Source organism: Corvus hawaiiensis, chromosome 3, assembly GCF_020740725.1.
Source record: "Corvus hawaiiensis isolate bCorHaw1 chromosome 3, bCorHaw1.pri.cur, whole genome shotgun sequence".
NCBI classification, from domain to species: Eukaryota; Metazoa; Chordata; class Aves; order Passeriformes; family Corvidae; genus Corvus; species Corvus hawaiiensis.
The window spans coordinates 57,686,506-57,704,932 of NC_063215.1; the positions used below are offsets into that span (position 1 = coordinate 57,686,506).

The following is an 18,427-nucleotide window of genomic DNA, read 5'->3' on the forward strand; positions in this document are numbered from 1 at the left end:
TGGGGCACAATCCACTGAATTCTACAGCACTAAAGTCAGAGGAATTTATTTTCTATGGTTCCCAGTGTTAAGGCCAAGCTTATGCTGACCAAAGCTATCATATAAAAACACATACACAAGAGTCCAGTGGAATATTTCTTTTTGCTGCAGAATCAAGTCAATAAATCAATGTGCAGTGACTATGCTGTTAGATAAGGCAACTTGAGAAATAGAATGCCATTATAATATGAATATTAGTATTAATTACCATTGTTAGTAATAATTACCATTATTTGTGATTAATTAGCATTACAGAAACAAGCAGATGAAGTCTTAAAGGATCTGCAGTGAAATCATGGTGAAGCTTGATGTGTGTGTGGAAGGTCCTTTTCGTACCACCTCCCAAAGAGTGTTACACTCAAAACTGGCTTTGATGTAGGAGCCCGACTTCTCAGACGTCCATCAGTTAGCACCTGGTTATGAAAAAGGAAAATAAGCAGGAGCATCATCACAGCAGCACTACTGCATGGCAAACACAAAATCCTATCTTCATTAACGCTGATCTAGCTGAGAGAGCTCCAGTCTCAATTGGAGCTAGCAGGACACCTGAGAAGAACTACATTTCTGTGCTGAGGGAGATCTTGTTCTAGAGGATTTGGGGGAAGAGGGAAGAAGAGAATTGCCAGGGTGGACTTACTGTATGAATACAAGCAGGAAAATCAGACAGAAATAAAGCTGCCTTGAACTCAAGGCAGAGGACAGAGGACACTGATAACAACTAAGTTGCTCCTGTGTCTTGTAGTGGCTTTCTGACCACTGATGTCTGACAAATCACAAGGGTGTCCCATTACCTCGAACTCCCCAGGGGCCAGCTGCACCCCACTGTACAGCACTTCTGGGAAGACGTAGCTGGTGCCAAACGTGCCGCTGAGGGAGAACATCTCAAACTTGGTCTGAGCCATCTCCACGGGCTGCCCACACGTGCTCAGGTTTGTGCTTGGGCACTTGAGCAGTGTGCAGATCTGCGGGGAGGGGGAGACAGGAAGGTATTTAGCAAGACAGAAACACTGGTAGGAAAGCCTTGCGTTATCAAAGCTAATGTGTGTCAGAGTAGGTGAGAGTCACAGGATCTTTTTCGTAATCCTTAGGCGACTTCTTTTCAGTTGTAGCTTATTTTTTCACCCTTTGATCTGATTGGGAGTATCCCAGACCTGCATTGCCTTAGTCTTATTTTATGAATAGATTGTCTCTGATGTAAGTGTAGCCAGAGCACTTTATTTAATCTCTGAAGCCCAATCCTGTCCCTTCCACTAATTCTTCCAATTGCCAGTTATCTTATTTGAAGGTTTCTTTCCCACATGTCTTAGTAAGATGTGTTTGTGAATGGAAATTTTAGGCAAATGAAACAAAATCCTCCACAAGTACAAGTGTACACCCAGGCCCTCTTACTGATATTTGTACATGTTGCTAATGACACTTCATTAGATGGCCTGGTGTCTATGGGAAGTCTGAATTAGATGTTCTGTGTCCAAATCCTAGTTAATATAGGCCAAGGAGATGAAGTTAGCATCTTTTGTTACAGTTTTGTGTTAGTAGTTGCAGTCCACAGAGGAAAATAGGAATCAAAATGCTGTTTCCCTTTTGTCCTGAGAGCTAATTATCCAGCTGATAAATGTTTATGGTCTTCATGAGGAAATATGAAATAGGGCTAGCACTCCTTTGTTTCAGGAATGATTTGAAGGATGTTGGCTGGTTTTGCTCATAGGTGACAGAGTTTTTTAGTTGTCTGGTGTTGGGGGAAAGAAGCATATTTGCAAAAAATCAAAAGTATTATTCATCAGCAAATACAGTTTTGTGTTGAAATGCAAATAAGCAGAGAAATAAGGAATATATTCTGAGGAAATGAAAAAATACTGAGGGAAAAAGGAAGAGTAGAAATTCCTGTATTCTCTAGAACTTTCAATACTGGCAGAGACTATCTGGCAACTTCCATAACCACTGAAATAAATTTTACAACTAAGCTCACCAAGAACTGAATTTATTCAAGCTACCTTCCTAAAAGCATTAGATGAGCTGTTTGCTGGATAACACCTTGTCTCACATCCCAGAGTCTGTACCATCTGGTACACAAAGGCCATGCTGACAGACAGAAGTAACTAAAAAAAAGTATAATCTGCTGGCACAATAACTTAATTATGAAGGCAAAGGATGTTTTCAAATATGGCTTTAAGCAAATACAACCAGGATGTAACTCACTGTCTTCCCACATATTTGATTAAAAGAGAGGAAGAGAGGATATTTCCACTAAAAGACATAAGCCATTTAAGTAAGCTTCATTGCTATGATTTGGATAATGACAAAAAATTAACATCTCTGTGACTCTAACTTATCAGAGCATCTCATAAAGATAGCTATGATCAACTGATTTTTAACAGTAACTCTTTGATGAAGATGCAGTGAGACCACATCTGGAATACTGTGCCCAGACTCCTCAGTACAAGAAAGACAAGGAGCTACTGGAGAGTGTCCAGCCGAGGCCACAAAGATGATGAAGAGTCTGGAGCATCTCTCTTATGAGGAGAGACTGCGGTAGCTGGGCCTGTTAAGTCTAGAGAAGACTGAGAAGGGATCTCATCAATATATACAAATATCTCAAAGGTGTGTGCCAAGACGATGGTGCCAGACTCTTTTCAGTGGTGCCCAGCAACAGGGTGAGGAGCAATGGCCATACCAGCATAAGAAGTTTCACCTCAACATGAGAAAGAACTTTTTTACATTTAGGGTGGCAGAGCACTGGAACAGGCTGCCCAGCGAGGTCTTGGATCCTCCCTCTCCGGAGACACTCAAAACCCATGCAAATGCGTTTCTATGTAATCTGCTCTAGGTGATCTTGCCCTGGCAGGGGGATTGGACTATGTGATCTTCAGATGTCACTTTCAACCCTAACTATTCTCTGATTCTGTGAACAGAGGAGATTCAGAACATTTACTGCAGATATTCACAGAAGAGAACTTAAATTTAGCCAATATTTCACACCCCCAAAAATAGTGAGTGCACTCTGGACATTTAAAAGACATTTAGAGACCTCTCCACTGCATTTGTTGGATTTGAAGGTAAATAGGCTTGGAAGTTTTAGCAGCTTCTTTCCATTACTAACAAACAGGGCACTAGGACTCCAGTGTAGAAGAGGATCATTGTCTTCTCTTTTTCCATCACAGAGCTGAAGGTTTCTCCCTGTAAATAAGCTTCCTAAAGTAAGTAACCCTCTCCAAGGAATTACCTGCAGATAGTACTGTCCTTCAACAACATGAAGGCCATCAAAAGCACCCAGCACATAAACTTCATCATCTCTTTTCTCTGCCATCTTGTAGCTCAAGTGACAGCAGAGGTCTTTTTGGCAGAGAGTGAGATTCCCCCCAGGCTTAGTGAGCTCAGTGAAAGTAAAGGGGTCTTCAAAGATGATTCCAGTGAATTCATGGTCATTCTGTGAGAATCTTTCAACACTCAAAGCATATGAGTTCCAGCTGACAGCAGGCGGGGAGGCAGGAGAAAGACGAGGGTGTGCATCCAGTTCGGCAATGAGGAGGTGACCGTCTTCAGTTTTCATGTTGTAGGAGTATGCTCTGGCTCCAGCTGGTGCATAAATGCCGCTCCCTGAGGAGAGCGCAATAGTCAGTCCAGGAAGAATTTAAAAAATCATGTTGTCCTTCTAAGTGGCTCTACTGATGGCTTATCCACTATTCTACACAGATTACAGTAATTTTAGTCTCATCAAAGGTGACCATTAGTAATTTGGTACACAGAGCTCATGCTTTGGCAAAGAATAGCATTTATTCCCTTAGATGAGGTCTGCTCAGTATAGCCAAAGGCAGAGAATGTTTGGTTATTTTTATGTTATGTTATGATTATATTTGTGGCCTCCTCAGTTTTTTTTTCTCCTGTATGCAATAGAGTTGATAATTCCTTTTTTCTTGGCTGATTGATGTGAAAGGACCATCTACTGATTGAGATGATCCAAAACACAACACAGGCAAGTATCACAAGCCTGTCCTGGTGAACAGAAGCAGAGAGCAATTATCCAAGCCCCTTTACACTGGCTGAGAACTCCTCCCCACATGGGTGATTCACATCTGAGCAGTACCAAGCAACAGAGGGAATCAAAGGTCTGTCATACCCATCACTGCAGAAGCCTGGCAGGCATTTCAAATGAGAAGTCCCAAGACAGTGCTGTGGTTGCACATCTCACTGAAGGTACTGCTCTAACTGAAATATACTATTCCGTAAGCTGAGTCTAAAAAAATCAATGCTACATTCTAAAATGAAGATGTGGACTTCTTAGCAGCATTACTACAACAGGCCTGAATATGTGTTTTTAATGGTTTTCCGCAACAGTGTTAAATATAGCTATACAAATAAGTCTTTCATCTGGCCAGAATGAATGCAACCATGTATATGGTTTACGAGTATATTTACAGTTTGGCATTCACTCATAGACTTAGAAGTGGAGAGAAAAAGAGCCTTAAAAGCCTCAAATATTTCTGTTCCGGTATAAGGGCAGTAACCTACTACTTGTTTAGAGCCATTAAAAGAAAGGATAATCCTAAGAAGCTAGGGCAAAGAAAACACTACGAGTTTTGCTATGTCTTGTATGAAAGCAATAGGAACGAGATCCATCAGGTTTAAAATTTGGTGACTAGACTCTTCACCTTCCAGATAAATACATTATATTCCTCTGCAAAATCACTTTGTAGAACAGGAAATAAGAGATTCATGGTTATAAAGATTTTTCGACAGAACGAAAATTAAATTACCTGTCATTGCCATGCTGGTGTTGTGAGTATTGGCAGCTAAGACATTGACACGCATGCCCATAGCCCAGGAAGAGTGAAACTCAACTGCAGTCAGAAAAGGCAGGACATTCATCCAAGCTGTTGGGAAGAGCACAGTGTCCACCTGCATCTTGCTCACCAGGACCACAGCAGGCTCATAGAAGAGGATGTCAAAGCAAGTGAAAATGCCAAACTTCCCAAAAGGAGTCTCAAAGGTGACAGCTTCTGGTTCTTTTGGGTAATTAAACTGACTTTCTCCCATAAAAAGATTATACTGCAGGGGAAGGAAAATAGAGAAACCAGTTAGAGGCACTTACTAACCATATGTCTTGGAGTCATTCCCTAAAGCTGTTCAGAATGACTAGAGAAAATTTTTGACCTGTGTTGGAAGCCCTCACAGGTAGGAAATCAGGCTAAAATTGTATGATCATAGTACCCAAAATACGGAACACATATTGCATATTGCCCTGGCATCTAGCTAGGAAAGCAGCCAGCTGCCTTCAGGTCTGTTGGTGTCATCTGCATAAGAATAATCTCTCCACTCCCCCCACCTAGTTTATACTTCTGGTGACCCAAATGCAACTAGAAGAGAAATAGTAATGTAAGAGAAGCATGGGGGATCTGGTGCCAAGAGACAAAGTTGGTGACCTTGGTGTGGAGATGCCCAGAAGCACTGGAAGTGCAGAGCACCAGCATGAAGCACAAGGCAGTACTGGGGACACTGCAGAGTAGAAAACAAAGGCTGTGCTGATGGGGGAAAGGCAGATGATCTCAGCCAGCAGAAAAACTGAAGTTTGTGACATTCTCCATTCTCAGCTTTCCAACATTTTCCTTCTTCCTACACATACATGTTTACTAAGAGTCCTTTATCCATGTCCAGATGGTTTGGAAGTAAACATGGACGCCAAGCCAGAAAAGAAGTTCAAGTTTACTTAACTTGTAATTCAGCACCTGGGCCATGGCAGGCTGGGGGACAGACTTGCATTATCAGTGTTTCACTCACCCAGTTTGCTCACAAATTGGTATCTTGGCATCATCTCTGAACAACCAGATGAAATACTGGGCCCAAAGTGCATTAAATAAACTGTCTTCACTCTAGCCACATTGGCATGTTATCTGGCACATGATTCATAAACAGCTTTGATGGAATTTGCAGGTAGACACTTAATACTGAAAGAAGAACTGTCATTGGGTGCAAATGTTTTAATGTCTTTATCTCTTTTTACACCTATCCATTGTTTTGTTCAAGTAATTCCCATTGTGCAAAAACTGTGCCAAAACAGCATAAAGAAAAAAAGGTCCTGCCTCTCTGAAATCAGACTACTCATCTATGATGAAATACAGATGAACATTTTGAAACCCTGGAACATGAAGTGGTAGCCTGGTGAAAAGCTGGCACTAAAAACTGAAGCTGCTCAAGCAGCAGAATTTCCAGTAGTAGTGAGTTAATGAACTGAGGAACTCAATCAAAACCATATGCCCCTAAATTGCACCAGAGCAATCATTTTTCATTCCAGTCTGTTCTGAGAAACATGACAGCAAACACAAATTTGGCATCAATGTTTCATAGCAAGAGAGATATTCTTTTAAATTATAAAGAGAAGCAAAACTCTGGCAGAGGACAATGACTGGCATCTAATTCTCTTCCCAAATTGACACATTTTGGAAGTAGTGGGAAATTAGTTCCTGTCTCTCCAAGGCCACTTTACCTTGTGGTAACGAGCCACCAGTTTCCCCTGTGGGTCAAAGACAACATCTGTATTGTAGTGGTAGCGACCATCACTGGGGCATTTGGGATCACTGGAGTTACAGGGCTTCTTGTCCCCAATATTTGCAACCACATAGATGGAGTTATTTCTGGCCATGCAGCTGAGTCGTTCCTGCACTGGTGCTGGACCAAATCTAATGTATTTTAGGGAAGGAGAAAAAAAAAATTAACAGAACTTGTGCTGTCAGTGGTGTCCATCTCCGGGGTGCTTGAGGTCACACCAGCAGCACCTCCAACCCCGCAGCCACGGCAGGGTAGGCAGATAGACAGAATTGCTGCAGTGCTTCCTCAGATTGGTTCCTGCACCCTGGGGTAGGTCCTGGAGACCTTCCATTGGCCTCTGCAGGGACATGCCTGACAGTCCCCTCCAGCACCTGGAACATGCTCTGCAGTAAACAGATAAACCTCAGGCTGGGCAAGGGCAGGAGAGACATCTCTGGGCAGAGGAAGACACTAGCTTGGTGTCACACAAGCGAATATTTTAGGATCAGGCATACTGACACCTGAGGACTGCAGCTCTGGGCCCTTAGCACGCTAAGCAGAGTTGAGCTGTGGAATAGTGCAGATGCTATGGTCAAGGCAATTCAGCAATTCATCTCCTCCCATGGACAGGAGCACACAGACCTGTAACCATGGCATGAAGAGCAGTGGGCTATTAATTTCAAGATATGTCAGGGTCCATGTGCCAGAAACTGGCAGCACCTCTGAAGCACCCATACCAGGCCATAAAGAGAGCAGCCATCCCCCTCTGTAGTGTGGCAATGCCTACGGCTTTGCAAGGTGTGCGTGGGTCGCACAAGGAGCACCACCATGCAAGATACACATACAGCACCAAGGAATAAGGCATGCCAGACACTGATGGCAAGTGTTATAGTCCCAAAAGCCGCTAGTGAAACCCCTGATTTGGAACAGAGGAGGCATGCAGATCACCTCTGCAAAACCCATGTGATGCGCTAGAATAAAGACCTGCTTAGACACACTGCCACCCCACACTCCACCTTCAGTGAAAGATGGTATATTTTAGCTACTTATAGCTCAGAAAAAGGTTGCACATCCTACGCTACTCCCCATTGTGACTCTTCTTCTTGGAAGCACTGAGTTATTATATCCTCACAGATATAATAACATGCTCTAAGCTCCTCCTCATCAAGCAGGTGTAGAAAGCTGTGGTGAAAAGGGCAGACCACGGCTGTAATTCCATGGCTGAACAGTTATTACTTGCTGTAGAAGTCTAGAGTCCAGTGCTCAGCTATAGGTTGGTTTGTCACTGCTGGCATATGCTGCTTGAATGACAGATCATGTTTTACAGCACAGAGACTCTAGCAGTTCAGACTTTATCTTGCCTTAATTGTGGAAAACCAAGATTAAAAGTTTCTGTGTTGTTATCATTTAGAAGTTTGGACTTTAACTACTGACCTCATCACCTCTTATTATCTGCTCAGAAACTAGTTCTTGGCTGCCCACAAAAATGGTCTGTATGCTTTTGTTTCAACACGTCATTTGTAAAGGACAAATAAACCAGAAAACCAAAGAAATACTAGTGTTAATAATTTACGGTCAGTTCTATTCAAAATAGTGTGGAAAAACCAAAAGCAGAATGAGAAGCAGGATATTCTGGCATTGAAAAAAGACATTTACTCAACTTTTAGTAACCCAAAGTCTGTATGTTGTTTGAATTTCTCCTTAAAGTGTCTAATTAAAAAAAAAAAATTTAATGTTTCCCTCATCAATTAGTCATGGACATGCTATATATTTAACCATGTAACTACCTTCATACTCAATTTTAATTAAAACTTACGTCACAGGCATTAGCAGTTCTCAGTCATTTAGTGTGAGCTGCTCAAGACTCCAGGAGATAATAGTTTGAAATCACATAAAGCACTGCAGAAGGAATCACCTTGAGGGGTCAGTGCAGGGAATCCAATTCACCACTGGATCAGGGATATCCTCCAGGTAAGGGTAGATGGATTCTCTTGTGAATCGCCAGCCGTAGATGCCATCTTCAGGAGTCACAATGATGTGGGCACCCTGTCACAACAGGCTCCGTTAAAAGGACACCCATCAACAGACAACCAGGAGGGTCAGCAGGAGCAGAAAAACACTGATGGACAACCCTCACGGCACCCCCATACCTTCTGGGCAGCTTCCTTGATGGCCCTTTCCAAGACATCCATGTTTTTGTTCATCAGGGCCAAAGCATCATCGGGGGAAATGGGCTCCTCGGTGGGATCAGGCAGGATGACGGCATGCTCGTAGACGGCTGCGATGAAGGTGTCGGAGGCAAGGGCCTGAAGGGCTGTGAGTGCAAGCACCACAGCAGGCAGGAGAGCCTGGGAAGGGAGCATGGCTGGAACCTCCCAGCTCCTGCAGTGCTCTGGACAAACAGTGCAAAAGGAATATGCACAGAAAAGAGAAAGGGGACAAAGTTTAATTTGAGAGAGGGAGGAATGAACTGCAGGTCTGTTAAAGCACTGCATTGGAACCAAGTGTGACGTATAGGAAAGTATTGCAGCACACAGTAAATCATTTAATAGGTCTGATTAATCACTATGAGCAAGTTCACTTTGGCTGCTTTGAGACAGTTTACTCCACTGCTATCCTGCAGAGGACCTAGCATGACAGAGCTCAAGGGTGTCTAAAAAACGTCTTTATTTTAGTATCTTCATATTCCTCAATTCCTGTGCTATGTGTCAGTATGTGCAGCTTGCTTCTGAGTTTCTTTAGACCAAAGAAATTGCATTAGCATCCCACTGTACCTAGATGTCATACACTCAACACCCCAGCAACAGAACTGTCCCTTGAGTTAATCCCAGTGTCTCTCCCAGTCATTTCTGTTTAGCTGTGCATCACTTTCCAACAGCCTCCCACCAGAAAATATTAATCTGGACAGAATTTTTCCTCTGAAATAAGGCATGGAAGTACCTCATTGCCTGGCTCTTGCTAGCCTGAAGCAAAAGAGCAGGCTATTTCACCTGGTGCAGTAGCATGCCTGCTCCTCTGCACACCCTTCCTGTCCCCAGGAACATGCTCTGCTCACTTTTAATCTTCAATTCATTTCAAATCCATTTCTGGCTGAGACATTTTCCATTTTTTGACTTCCTTGTATTTGCAGTATTCTCATTTGGAAAAGGCTATCTGAGCAGCAGGAAGCAGAACAGGCTGGCTGCTTTCAGCTACAGCAGACTGTCACTGGAGAGCTGATTCAGAAAAGACAGACCTGCGGATGAATGCAGATACCACAGTGGTCTCTCACAGAGTACTGCTGACTGAGAGTTTCAACCATTCGGAACATTGATTTCTATCAATGGTGATGTTCACCCCGAAGTACTTCTCCACACACATTACTAGATACAGCATGCTCAGTCAGTACAATGAATACGAGCCTTTTAAAGGCTGCACTAGAGCTTTCAGTGACACTTGAACTAATGGACCTTTGAAGCCTTCCTCCCTCCCTCTCTGCCTCACTTTTTTACCAAATCAAACATAGGTTGAATCACATCAACCACAGTCAGTGGTTGATATCGGCGTGCAGGAAAAGTAGCAAATGCTGCCTGGTTTAGCACTAGTGAGGACACCAGCCAGAAAGGTGACTGCCCTGCCAGGGCTGAGCAGAAATAGTTACAAACGCAGTTCTAGGGGAATGCCCCACAAAATCCGAGTCCCACTGCTGGGACAAGGTGCAGGGGAGTTGTCCCTGTTTGCCTCTGCACCAGCAAGCACCGCTGCCTCCTTCCTGCAGAGCTGGGAGCTCGCCTAGTGTAGTGGTTTGGTCCAAAATACTCATTACTGTTTATCTGCTGTGAGATAAGAATCAGGAGAATGCGGGCAACGATCTCGCTCCCTCTCGCAGGTTCTATCAGATCCCAGAGGAAGCTGTAAGCACCCCTTAGCAAGGACATCCCTTCCGGGACTATGCTTGCTAACCTATGACACCCAGGAACAAGGAACTGACACCAGTTCACCAAACAAATCCACTGAACAAACTGAAGAAAACTGCCCTGGGCCGGCTTATACGCGCCTGTGGACAATGTAAGGGGAAACTTATCTAGAGCTCCGCCTACTTTCCACCCCTCTCTCCTCCCACTCCACTCTTCCCACGCCTGTACTGCACCTGCCCCCATCCCTGCTACTGCCTGAAGGTGGGGGTTACCTGAGCACTTACTCTGTGAACACAGGATGCGATTTGGTGCTAAATGAGCTCAGCTGCAGAGGGAGTCTGGCGTCAGAGTGCGGTCCTGCTTCTTGTCTTGTGCTTAGGGGGAGCGTGAGGAAGAGCGGTGCGCATTCCAAGGGTTAAGCCTGCCCTGGAGAGGGCTGTGTGAAAGGTCACTCCGGCAGCCACGCAATCACTGCCGGGCACTGAGCGCATGCGAGCAGGAGTCGGGAAGTCAGAAGGCGCTCACTTCTGGCAGCAGCGCTTACTGGTGTTACTTACGCCGTAACAGGACACCTTTTCTAGGGCGCAGATATAAAGATACGGTGCTTTTCCTGCCCAAACTCTAGAATGTTTCCCATTACGTCTACTATGTGAATTGCAGAGGGTTTCCGTTTGATACTTCTACTTTGTATTTAAAACATTCCCTTTGTTAAAAAACAAACAAAAAAAGAGATGGATTTTGCCTCCTACAAGTCTTTTTTTTTTTTTTTTTTTTTTTTTTTTTCTTTATTTCCTAATTTTTTTGGTCAGATTAAATCAAACAATGTTTGTAATTCCAAACAAACCTGCAGATCAAACAACAGAATTAGGCACGGATAGAAATCTTAGCTGGGACACACAAAGTAATCCAGTCCACTTGCCTAAGAAGTACAGTCTGCCCTGCCCACATCCGCACACGTGCCAGCGTGTCCCACCTGTTCCAGCTGTTCCCTCGCCTCACCCAACACCTGCCGGCACAGTCCCAACTCTCCCTCGCACTGCTACGAGCAACCATTCAATGGGAAGACAGACATGCTCCTGAAAAATTCCCTGTTTTGAGCATTTTTGATGCTCAAACAGTTATCAACAATTCTGTGCTAGGGAAATTTTCCACACCCTAAAAATGTCACCAGAAAGATTTAAGTAGGCTCCTCCAGCTGTGAGTCAGGCCAGGGTGTGGTAACACCCTGCTACAGTGTGCCGAGCTGAAGGACTGTTTCTCGAAGGAACATGTTTTTGAGACTTGTTTACTTTTCCAAAGGAAATAAGAATCCTCAAAGGTTCTGTTAATCTCCTGTTTACAAAAGTGAGTGCTCAGAAGTGGGGTGGGAACAGTGTTGTGGAAATGGCTTCTAATATTCCACCAAAAATTTCAAATAATTAAAGGCTGGTTTTTACTGGGGCACAATCCACTGAATTCTACAGCACTAAAGTCAGAGGAATTTATTTTCTATGGTTCCCAGTGTTAAGGCCAAGCTTATGCTGACCAAAGCTATCATATAAAAACACATACACAAGAGTCCAGTGGAATATTTCTTTTTGCTGCAGAATCAAGTCAATAAATCAATGTGCAGTGACTATGCTGTTAGATAAGGCAACTTGAGAAATAGAATGCCATTATAATATGAATATTAGTATTAATTACCATTGTTAGTAATAATTACCATTATTTGTGATTAATTAGCATTACAGAAACAAGCAGATGAAGTCTTAAAGGATCTGCAGTGAAATCATGGTGAAGCTTGATGTGTGTGTGGAAGGTCCTTTTCGTACCACCTCCCAAAGAGTGTTACACTCAAAACTGGCTTTGATGTAGGAGCCCGACTTCTCAGACGTCCATCAGTTAGCACCTGGTTATGAAAAAGGAAAATAAGCAGGAGCATCATCACAGCAGCACTACTGCATGGCAAACACAAAATCCTATCTTCATTAATGCTGATCTAGCTGAGAGAGCTCCAGTCTCAATTGGAGCTAGCAGGACACCTGAGAAGAACTACATTTCTGTGCTGAGGGAGATCTTGTTCTAGAGGATTTGGGGGAAGAGGGAAGAAGAGAATTGCCAGGGTGGACTTACTGTATGAATACAAGCAGGAAAATCAGACAGAAATAAAGCTGCCTTGAACTCAAGGCAGAGGACAGAGGACACTGATAACAACTAAGTTGCTCCTGTGTCTTGTAGTGGCTTTCTGACCACTGATGTCTGACAAATCACAAGGGTGTCCCATTACCTCGAACTCCCCAGGGGCCAGCTGCACCCCACTGTACAGCACTTCTGGGAAGACGTAGCTGGTGCCAAACGTGCCGCTGAGGGAGAACATCTCAAACTTGGTCTGAGCCATCTCCACGGGCTGCCCACACGTGCTCAGGTTTGTGCTTGGGCACTTGAGCAGTGTGCAGATCTGCGGGGAGGGGGAGACAGGAAGGTAAAACACCACTAAGCTTTCAGCAACTGAGAGCTGGATTTGATAGAAGAAAAGCTGTCATGATGAAAAAATGCTCTGATACATCTAGGCATTTATTTATTATACAGTCCATATAGTTCTCTATATATATTTCTGTGTATATAGAAAAGATTTATATCACACTAAAAAAAAGCCTAACCATAATTTTGAAGAACCAATACACTGCCAAGCCAAGTGAATACAAATGGTATATCCTTATTTATTGTCTTAATTTTTTTAGATAACCACATTTTAGATAATCACATCAGCACAATGGTACAAACCACTGAGCAGAAAACAGCTTTCTTGTTACAAGAGCATCCCTATGAAGACAGAGAGAGCAATATGTTCTTCTCTCCTTTTTGTACACATATACAGAAACCTCCTTACAATCATAAAATCATTTAGGTTAAAAAGACCTTTAGGATATGAAGTGCAAGCATTACCCAGCACTGCCAAACCAACCACTAAACCATGTCCCTAAGCACCACATCTACACATTCTTTAAATACTTCAGGGATGGTTACTCAACCACTTCCCTGGGCAGCCTGTTCCAATGCTTGACAATCCTTTCAGTGAAGATATTTTTATCAGTAACCAATCTAAACCTCCCCTGGCACAACTTGAGGCCACTTCTTCATGTCCTGTCACCTGGGAGAAGAGACCGACCTAACCTCCACCTCGCCACAACCTCCTTTCAGGTAGCTGCAGGGAGCAATAAGGTCTCTCCTCAGCAATAAATGAATCCTGCCAAACCTACAACCTGAAAAACCTGAGGAGCAACTTCTGAAAGATGTGTTGCAGAAATTACAATCAGCACAGAGAAGCATACATACCTATCTTGTCCTGTTCTTGCCAAAACTGCTGGGTGACCTCACCTTTAAGAGTGTTACAGCATAGGGTCAACCCAGGGTCTACACTTCCATCATTTATAACACAGAAAAGCAGATTAACACCCCTAATGAAGTAAAAATGTATCATGAAGAGAACAAATGTTGGGGGGGGGGGGGGGGAGGCTGAAAAATGCCTTGTCTTAAATGCCCCAAATAAAAAAAATAAAACAAATGCAAACAGACTGCAAAGAGAGTATTGCAGCCTTCCCACTGTTCAAGTAAGAGCAAAAAATTCCTACCTGCAAATAATATTCTCCTTCAACAACATGTAGACCATCAAAGGCACCCAGGACATAAACTTCGTCTTGCTGCTTCTCTACCATCTTGTAACTCAGATGGCAACAGAGGTCGGGCTGGCAAATGGCACAATTTCCCTCAGATTCAGTGAGTTCCGTAAAGGAGAAGAGATCATGGTAAACGACCCCACTGAAAGAGTGTTTATTTGATGGAAGCTGTTTGGTCTGGCTGGCGTACAATGTCCAGTTAACAGCAGCAGGATAGTCGGGAGAGAGACGTGGGCGTGAACTCAGTTCTGTCACCAAAAGGTGACCATTATCCATTTCAGTACTGTAGTAATATGCTTTTGGACCATCTGGGGCATAAATACCACTCCCTGCAAACACATAACACCAGAAAGTTTCTAATCTGAAAGCAAATATATGGGACAGGTAAGCATAAGTCACTAATTATGTATGTGCAAAATTTAATTCTAACATTTACCAGACTGTTTTGAAACTAAATTGACCCTTCACAGACTGCAATCTTAACCTAATGTTTTTTGCCATCAATGGAAAGTAGGACAAACTCTGATGTTTCATGTATTGTAAGTGACAAGATTAGTGTCCTGATTATATATGATTTAAGTGGCTGAAGTTTTGCATTCTTCTTTAACTGCATTAGAAATCAGTAGTTCTGATTAAAATGGGTGGTAATACTGTCAAATCAAAAAGTTCTGTAAGGAAAAGATATTACCAAAATTCACATCTTTATGCAAGCACTTTACATAACTAGAGAAATCTTTAAAGTCCAGAGTAAAACCTATTTGTAAAGAGTATGAGTTGTATGACATAGGGTCATCAACAAGTGAGAACTAAAGGAATGGCTCATATCTCCTTTTATTTGGATGGCAAAGTTTAAAGCTACATTTTAGCAGTAAGTTTCTCCCAATTCTGCAAACAGATGCACACAAAATTTGTGCTTGGCTTCTAGCATCTGCTCAGGAAAAATTTACAGTGGAAACAAAGCCTGCCAAGAAATTGTGACACACAAGGTCCCCAGCCCAGAAGTACTAGTTGCAGAACTCAAAGGAACATTTCTCAGAGTTAGGGTTCCATCTAGTGGAGAAAACGAAGTTTGGGTCTTCACGTGGCCAAAACATCAATAAACATCAGGGTCAGAAGATGAAAAGTAACACTCATAAACTCACAGGACTGATTATTTAACAAAGACTAGAGGCGTTGTAGTCAACTTAAGCATTTCCAAGTTCTTACACAGCACAATTTTATTTCCTTTATATCAAGAACTTTACAAGTTCTCTTGTCCTAATCCTGTTGACACGAGTATGCATGCTTAAAGCTGATGGCAATTTCTGCTCAGGTCAGCTGCACTACTCAGATACAAGTGTTGCCCATGAGAACGAGGATCAATGAGAGCACTGTCATGTTACCTGTCATATCTAAAGTGGAGTTGTGCGTATTTGCTGAAAGGAAGTTGACGCCCATTCCCATGGCCCACGCGGAATGGAACTGGACTGCTGATAACAGTGGAAGGGTGTTCACCCAAGCAGTTGGGAACAGAATGGTGTCAACCTGAAATCTGCTTGCCAAGACCACAGCTGGGTCATGGTAGAGTATGTCTGCACAAGTGAAAATGCCAAAGTAGCCAAAGGATGTGTTGAAAGTCACAAATCCTGGATCCTTGGGGTAATTAAACTGTTTCTCTGTCACAAAAAGGTTGTACTGCTCATGGAAAAGAAAAAAAGAATGGAGAAAATAAAATATTAGAAAATAAATCAAACCATCTGAGTTAAATGAACATTGAATCATTCCCATAAATACAAGTAATGGAAAATATGTTTTGTGCATGTGCTATATGTTAATTTCAAATAGGAGAACTCCTACCACTGCAAGAGAAGTCAACCACAAATATCTGGTGCTTTTGATTTAGACCAGTAAAGGGGATTTGTATTTAGTTAGGATGAGTTTATTTAGGATGTTAATGTTTAAATATCTTATGTGTCACTCCCTATAGAGATGCAGTAAAAAATAGAGTTTATTGAGCTTTACTACTCATTTAATTACTTGCTTTTAAATTCAGAATAGTGGCAGTGGCTTCCACCTGCCCTCTTACACTTGGTCTATTATGACTCTATGTAGAAATACATTTAAGCCCAGGAAGCATCTTCTGTTCACATCTTTAATCTCCTGAGAATCATGCACTTAACTGAACATTGTAAAATTCTCTCACCTTGTGATAACGAGCCACCAGTTTCCCTTCTGAGTCAAAGACTACATTGGTATTGTACTGATAGTGGCCATCACTTGGGCACCTCGGATCACTGGAATTACATGGTTTCTTGTCCCCCATATTTGCAACCACATAGATAGAGTTACTCCTCGCCAGACAGCTCAGTCTTTCCAGCACAGGTGAGGGAGCAAACCTAATCAGCAGGGAAGGAAGACAGAAGTAGAACATCAAAACCATTCAAAATGAAAATATTCCAATGTTAAGACCACAGATCACCAGACCAATAGATCTTATAGTCATATCTGAAAGGAGACTTGTTTCTTGTTACTTGACAGAGGAGAGCCCTGCTTCAGAGCTTAGCAGCTGAAATGCTCCCATCACCTCACATTAACTGAGGAACACAGGGGCTTCCTTGCAGTGGAAGCAAATCTTCACACCTTCAAGTCTCCGTTCTAGTGCCGGTGTGTGGCACAGCGCTGAAGTTACACCCACACATGGGCTAATTTCAGCCGTTCTGCTCCAGCTCTCCATGTGGCTGATGTGCCAAGGTAGCTTAGGATTTGTTTCTTCTGTGGTGTGTTTTGTTACCTGTCTACTGCAGCTTCAAAAAATGGTGCAATTTATTAAGGAAAATAACAGAATAAAAAGGCTACCATAACACAATTCAAAAATGCAAGTTTTAAATTGAGCAGTATACTCTTTCAGTAGTATCTGTTATTTTATTCACAAATATTCCTAATATTCCTGTATTTTAAACGTTTTCTACAACATGCATAGAATACCTTACTAAAATGTAGATTCTGTGTATTTATTTTTCTCTTAAATAAATCTCAACCTTCCTGGTATACTAAACTAGAATAAAAAGAATTACAGTAAGAAAAAAATGGCAGAGAAAAATTATGAAGAAAGTTGTCCAAAGCTATTTTTGGCAACTACATGATGTCTTAACTTGGCTTCATTTCACAGAACGTGCTCCAAGACATTTAAAACTATCAACAACCACTCCTAGCTGTCTTTCCCTTCAGACTGTTCCCCCATGTATAACAGGGATGATACCTTCCAGGATGAGCACACGGAATCCAGTCCACCTGTGGGTCTGGGATATCCTCAAGATAAGGGTATATTGTTTCCCTTGTGAAGACCCATCCGTAAATGCCGTCTTCAGGAGTCACAATGATATTGGCACCCTGGTACCAACATACAAACACCATTAAGACAATAAAAAATGGTCAGCGTTCACTCAAAGGAATGTCTCTTAATGATTTCATAATACCTGTCTGGCTGCTTCCTTGACAGCTGCTTCCAAAATTGCGATATTTTTCTCCATCAGCATCAAGGCCTCCTCAGAAGAAACTGGCACTTCAGTGTCCTCTGACAAGACCACGTTGTGCTCATAGACAGCTGCAACATAGGTGTCCATGGCACAGGCCCCCAGAGCAGACAGCACCAAAAGCACAGCAGAGGCACAAGTTTTAGGAAGCTCCATGTCTGGAGCCTGGAAGTCACCCAAGAGGAGGCCTCAGGCAGGCAAAGGCAGGGGGCTTTAAAAAGAAGAAGTCTTGCACAAAACCTGGGAATTCCCCAGGCTGGCTGAAAGCTGACACCTGGAGATGCAATCACCTTGCCTGGAAAGTCTCACAATATCAAAGGCAAGAGAGCTGCCAGCATTGAGCAATGCTGCCTTACACTGTGGCAGGGAAATCACCAATGTGCTGCAGCCAAAGACAAGCATCATCTGCCAGACCTGTGAATCAGCCAGGCATGGCACTGCTGGTAGTAACACAGCTCAAGGCAAGCCTGGGTCACAGCAGGAAAACAAGTTTGGAAAATCTCAGCAGAGACCAGCACTGCCCAAACTTAAGGGCACAGGCATGGCTGTGGGAGGCAGGCAGGCAGATGATCCAGAGCTCAGTGCTCCCACACAGGCTCCTGCTCAGGGCTGCCCTGGTCCAGCCAATTATAGTTTGGCTATACCTGGCACAGTCACATATAGGTGACACATAGTCTTCTAGAGCTGTGTCAGTAGTGGCAGGTGGATATTTAGACCTGCCACTACATGAGACAAGCACAGCACTAACCAGGGGGTGGCTTAGCTTCCCTCAGAAGCCCCCATTGCTCTGTTAGTTAGAGGTGTT

General features: G+C 43.0%; 2 protein-coding genes across 3 annotated transcripts; both read right to left on the reverse strand.

Moving 5' to 3' along the window:
- Positions 1 to 122: 122 nt before the first annotated feature.
- LOC125322797 (pantetheinase-like) lies at positions 123 to 11,164 on the reverse strand. 2 transcript variants are annotated; one of them, XM_048296965.1, is made up of 8 exons: positions 10,739 to 11,164; positions 8,709 to 8,950; positions 8,474 to 8,604; positions 6,518 to 6,710; positions 4,791 to 5,082; positions 3,260 to 3,633; positions 831 to 1,001; positions 123 to 452 (listed from the first exon to the last, which is right to left on the reverse strand). In XM_048296965.1, the coding sequence occupies exons 2-8, from the start codon at positions 8,919 to 8,921 to the stop codon at positions 333 to 335; spliced, it is 1,494 nt and encodes a 497-aa protein (XP_048152922.1). In that variant the 5' UTR covers positions 8,922 to 8,950; positions 10,739 to 11,164; the 3' UTR covers positions 123 to 332. The 2 variants fall into 2 exon arrangements, with proteins under 2 accessions (XP_048152922.1, XP_048152924.1); XM_048296967.1 differs by having other exon boundaries at positions 10,727 to 11,164.
- A 756-nt stretch (positions 11,165 to 11,920) lies between these two features.
- On the reverse strand, positions 11,921 to 17,826 carry LOC125322798 (pantetheinase-like). The gene is made up of 7 exons (XM_048296968.1): positions 17,566 to 17,826; positions 17,349 to 17,479; positions 16,293 to 16,485; positions 15,493 to 15,784; positions 14,066 to 14,439; positions 12,721 to 12,891; positions 11,921 to 12,342 (listed from the first exon to the last, which is right to left on the reverse strand). Exons 1-7 carry the CDS (start codon positions 17,776 to 17,778, stop codon positions 12,223 to 12,225), a joined length of 1,494 nt encoding a protein of 497 aa, XP_048152925.1. The 5' UTR covers positions 17,779 to 17,826; the 3' UTR covers positions 11,921 to 12,222.
- Positions 17,827 to 18,427: the final 601 nt, after the last annotated feature.

Coding starts and splice junctions, on each gene's coding strand:
- LOC125322797 (XM_048296965.1), bottom strand. CDS start 8,921: ATGCTCCCTTCCCAGGCTCTCCTGCCTGCTGTGGTGCTTGCACTCACA. Junction 5,083..6,517: donor TGGTGGCTCGTTACCACAAG/GTAAAGTGGCCT, acceptor CTTCCCCTGCAG/TATAATCTTTTTATGGGAGA. Junction 3,634..4,790: donor CACCAGCATGGCAATGACAG/GTAATTTAATTT, acceptor CGCTCTCCTCAG/GGAGCGGCATTTATGCACCA.
- LOC125322798 (XM_048296968.1), bottom strand. CDS start 17,778: ATGGAGCTTCCTAAAACTTGTGCCTCTGCTGTGCTTTTGGTGCTGTCT. Junction 17,480..17,565: donor TCAAGGAAGCAGCCAGACAG/GTATTATGAAAT, acceptor TGTTGGTACCAG/GGTGCCAATATCATTGTGAC. Junction 16,486..17,348: donor CCGTGTGCTCATCCTGGAAG/GTATCATCCCTG, acceptor CCTGCTGATTAG/GTTTGCTCCCTCACCTGTGC.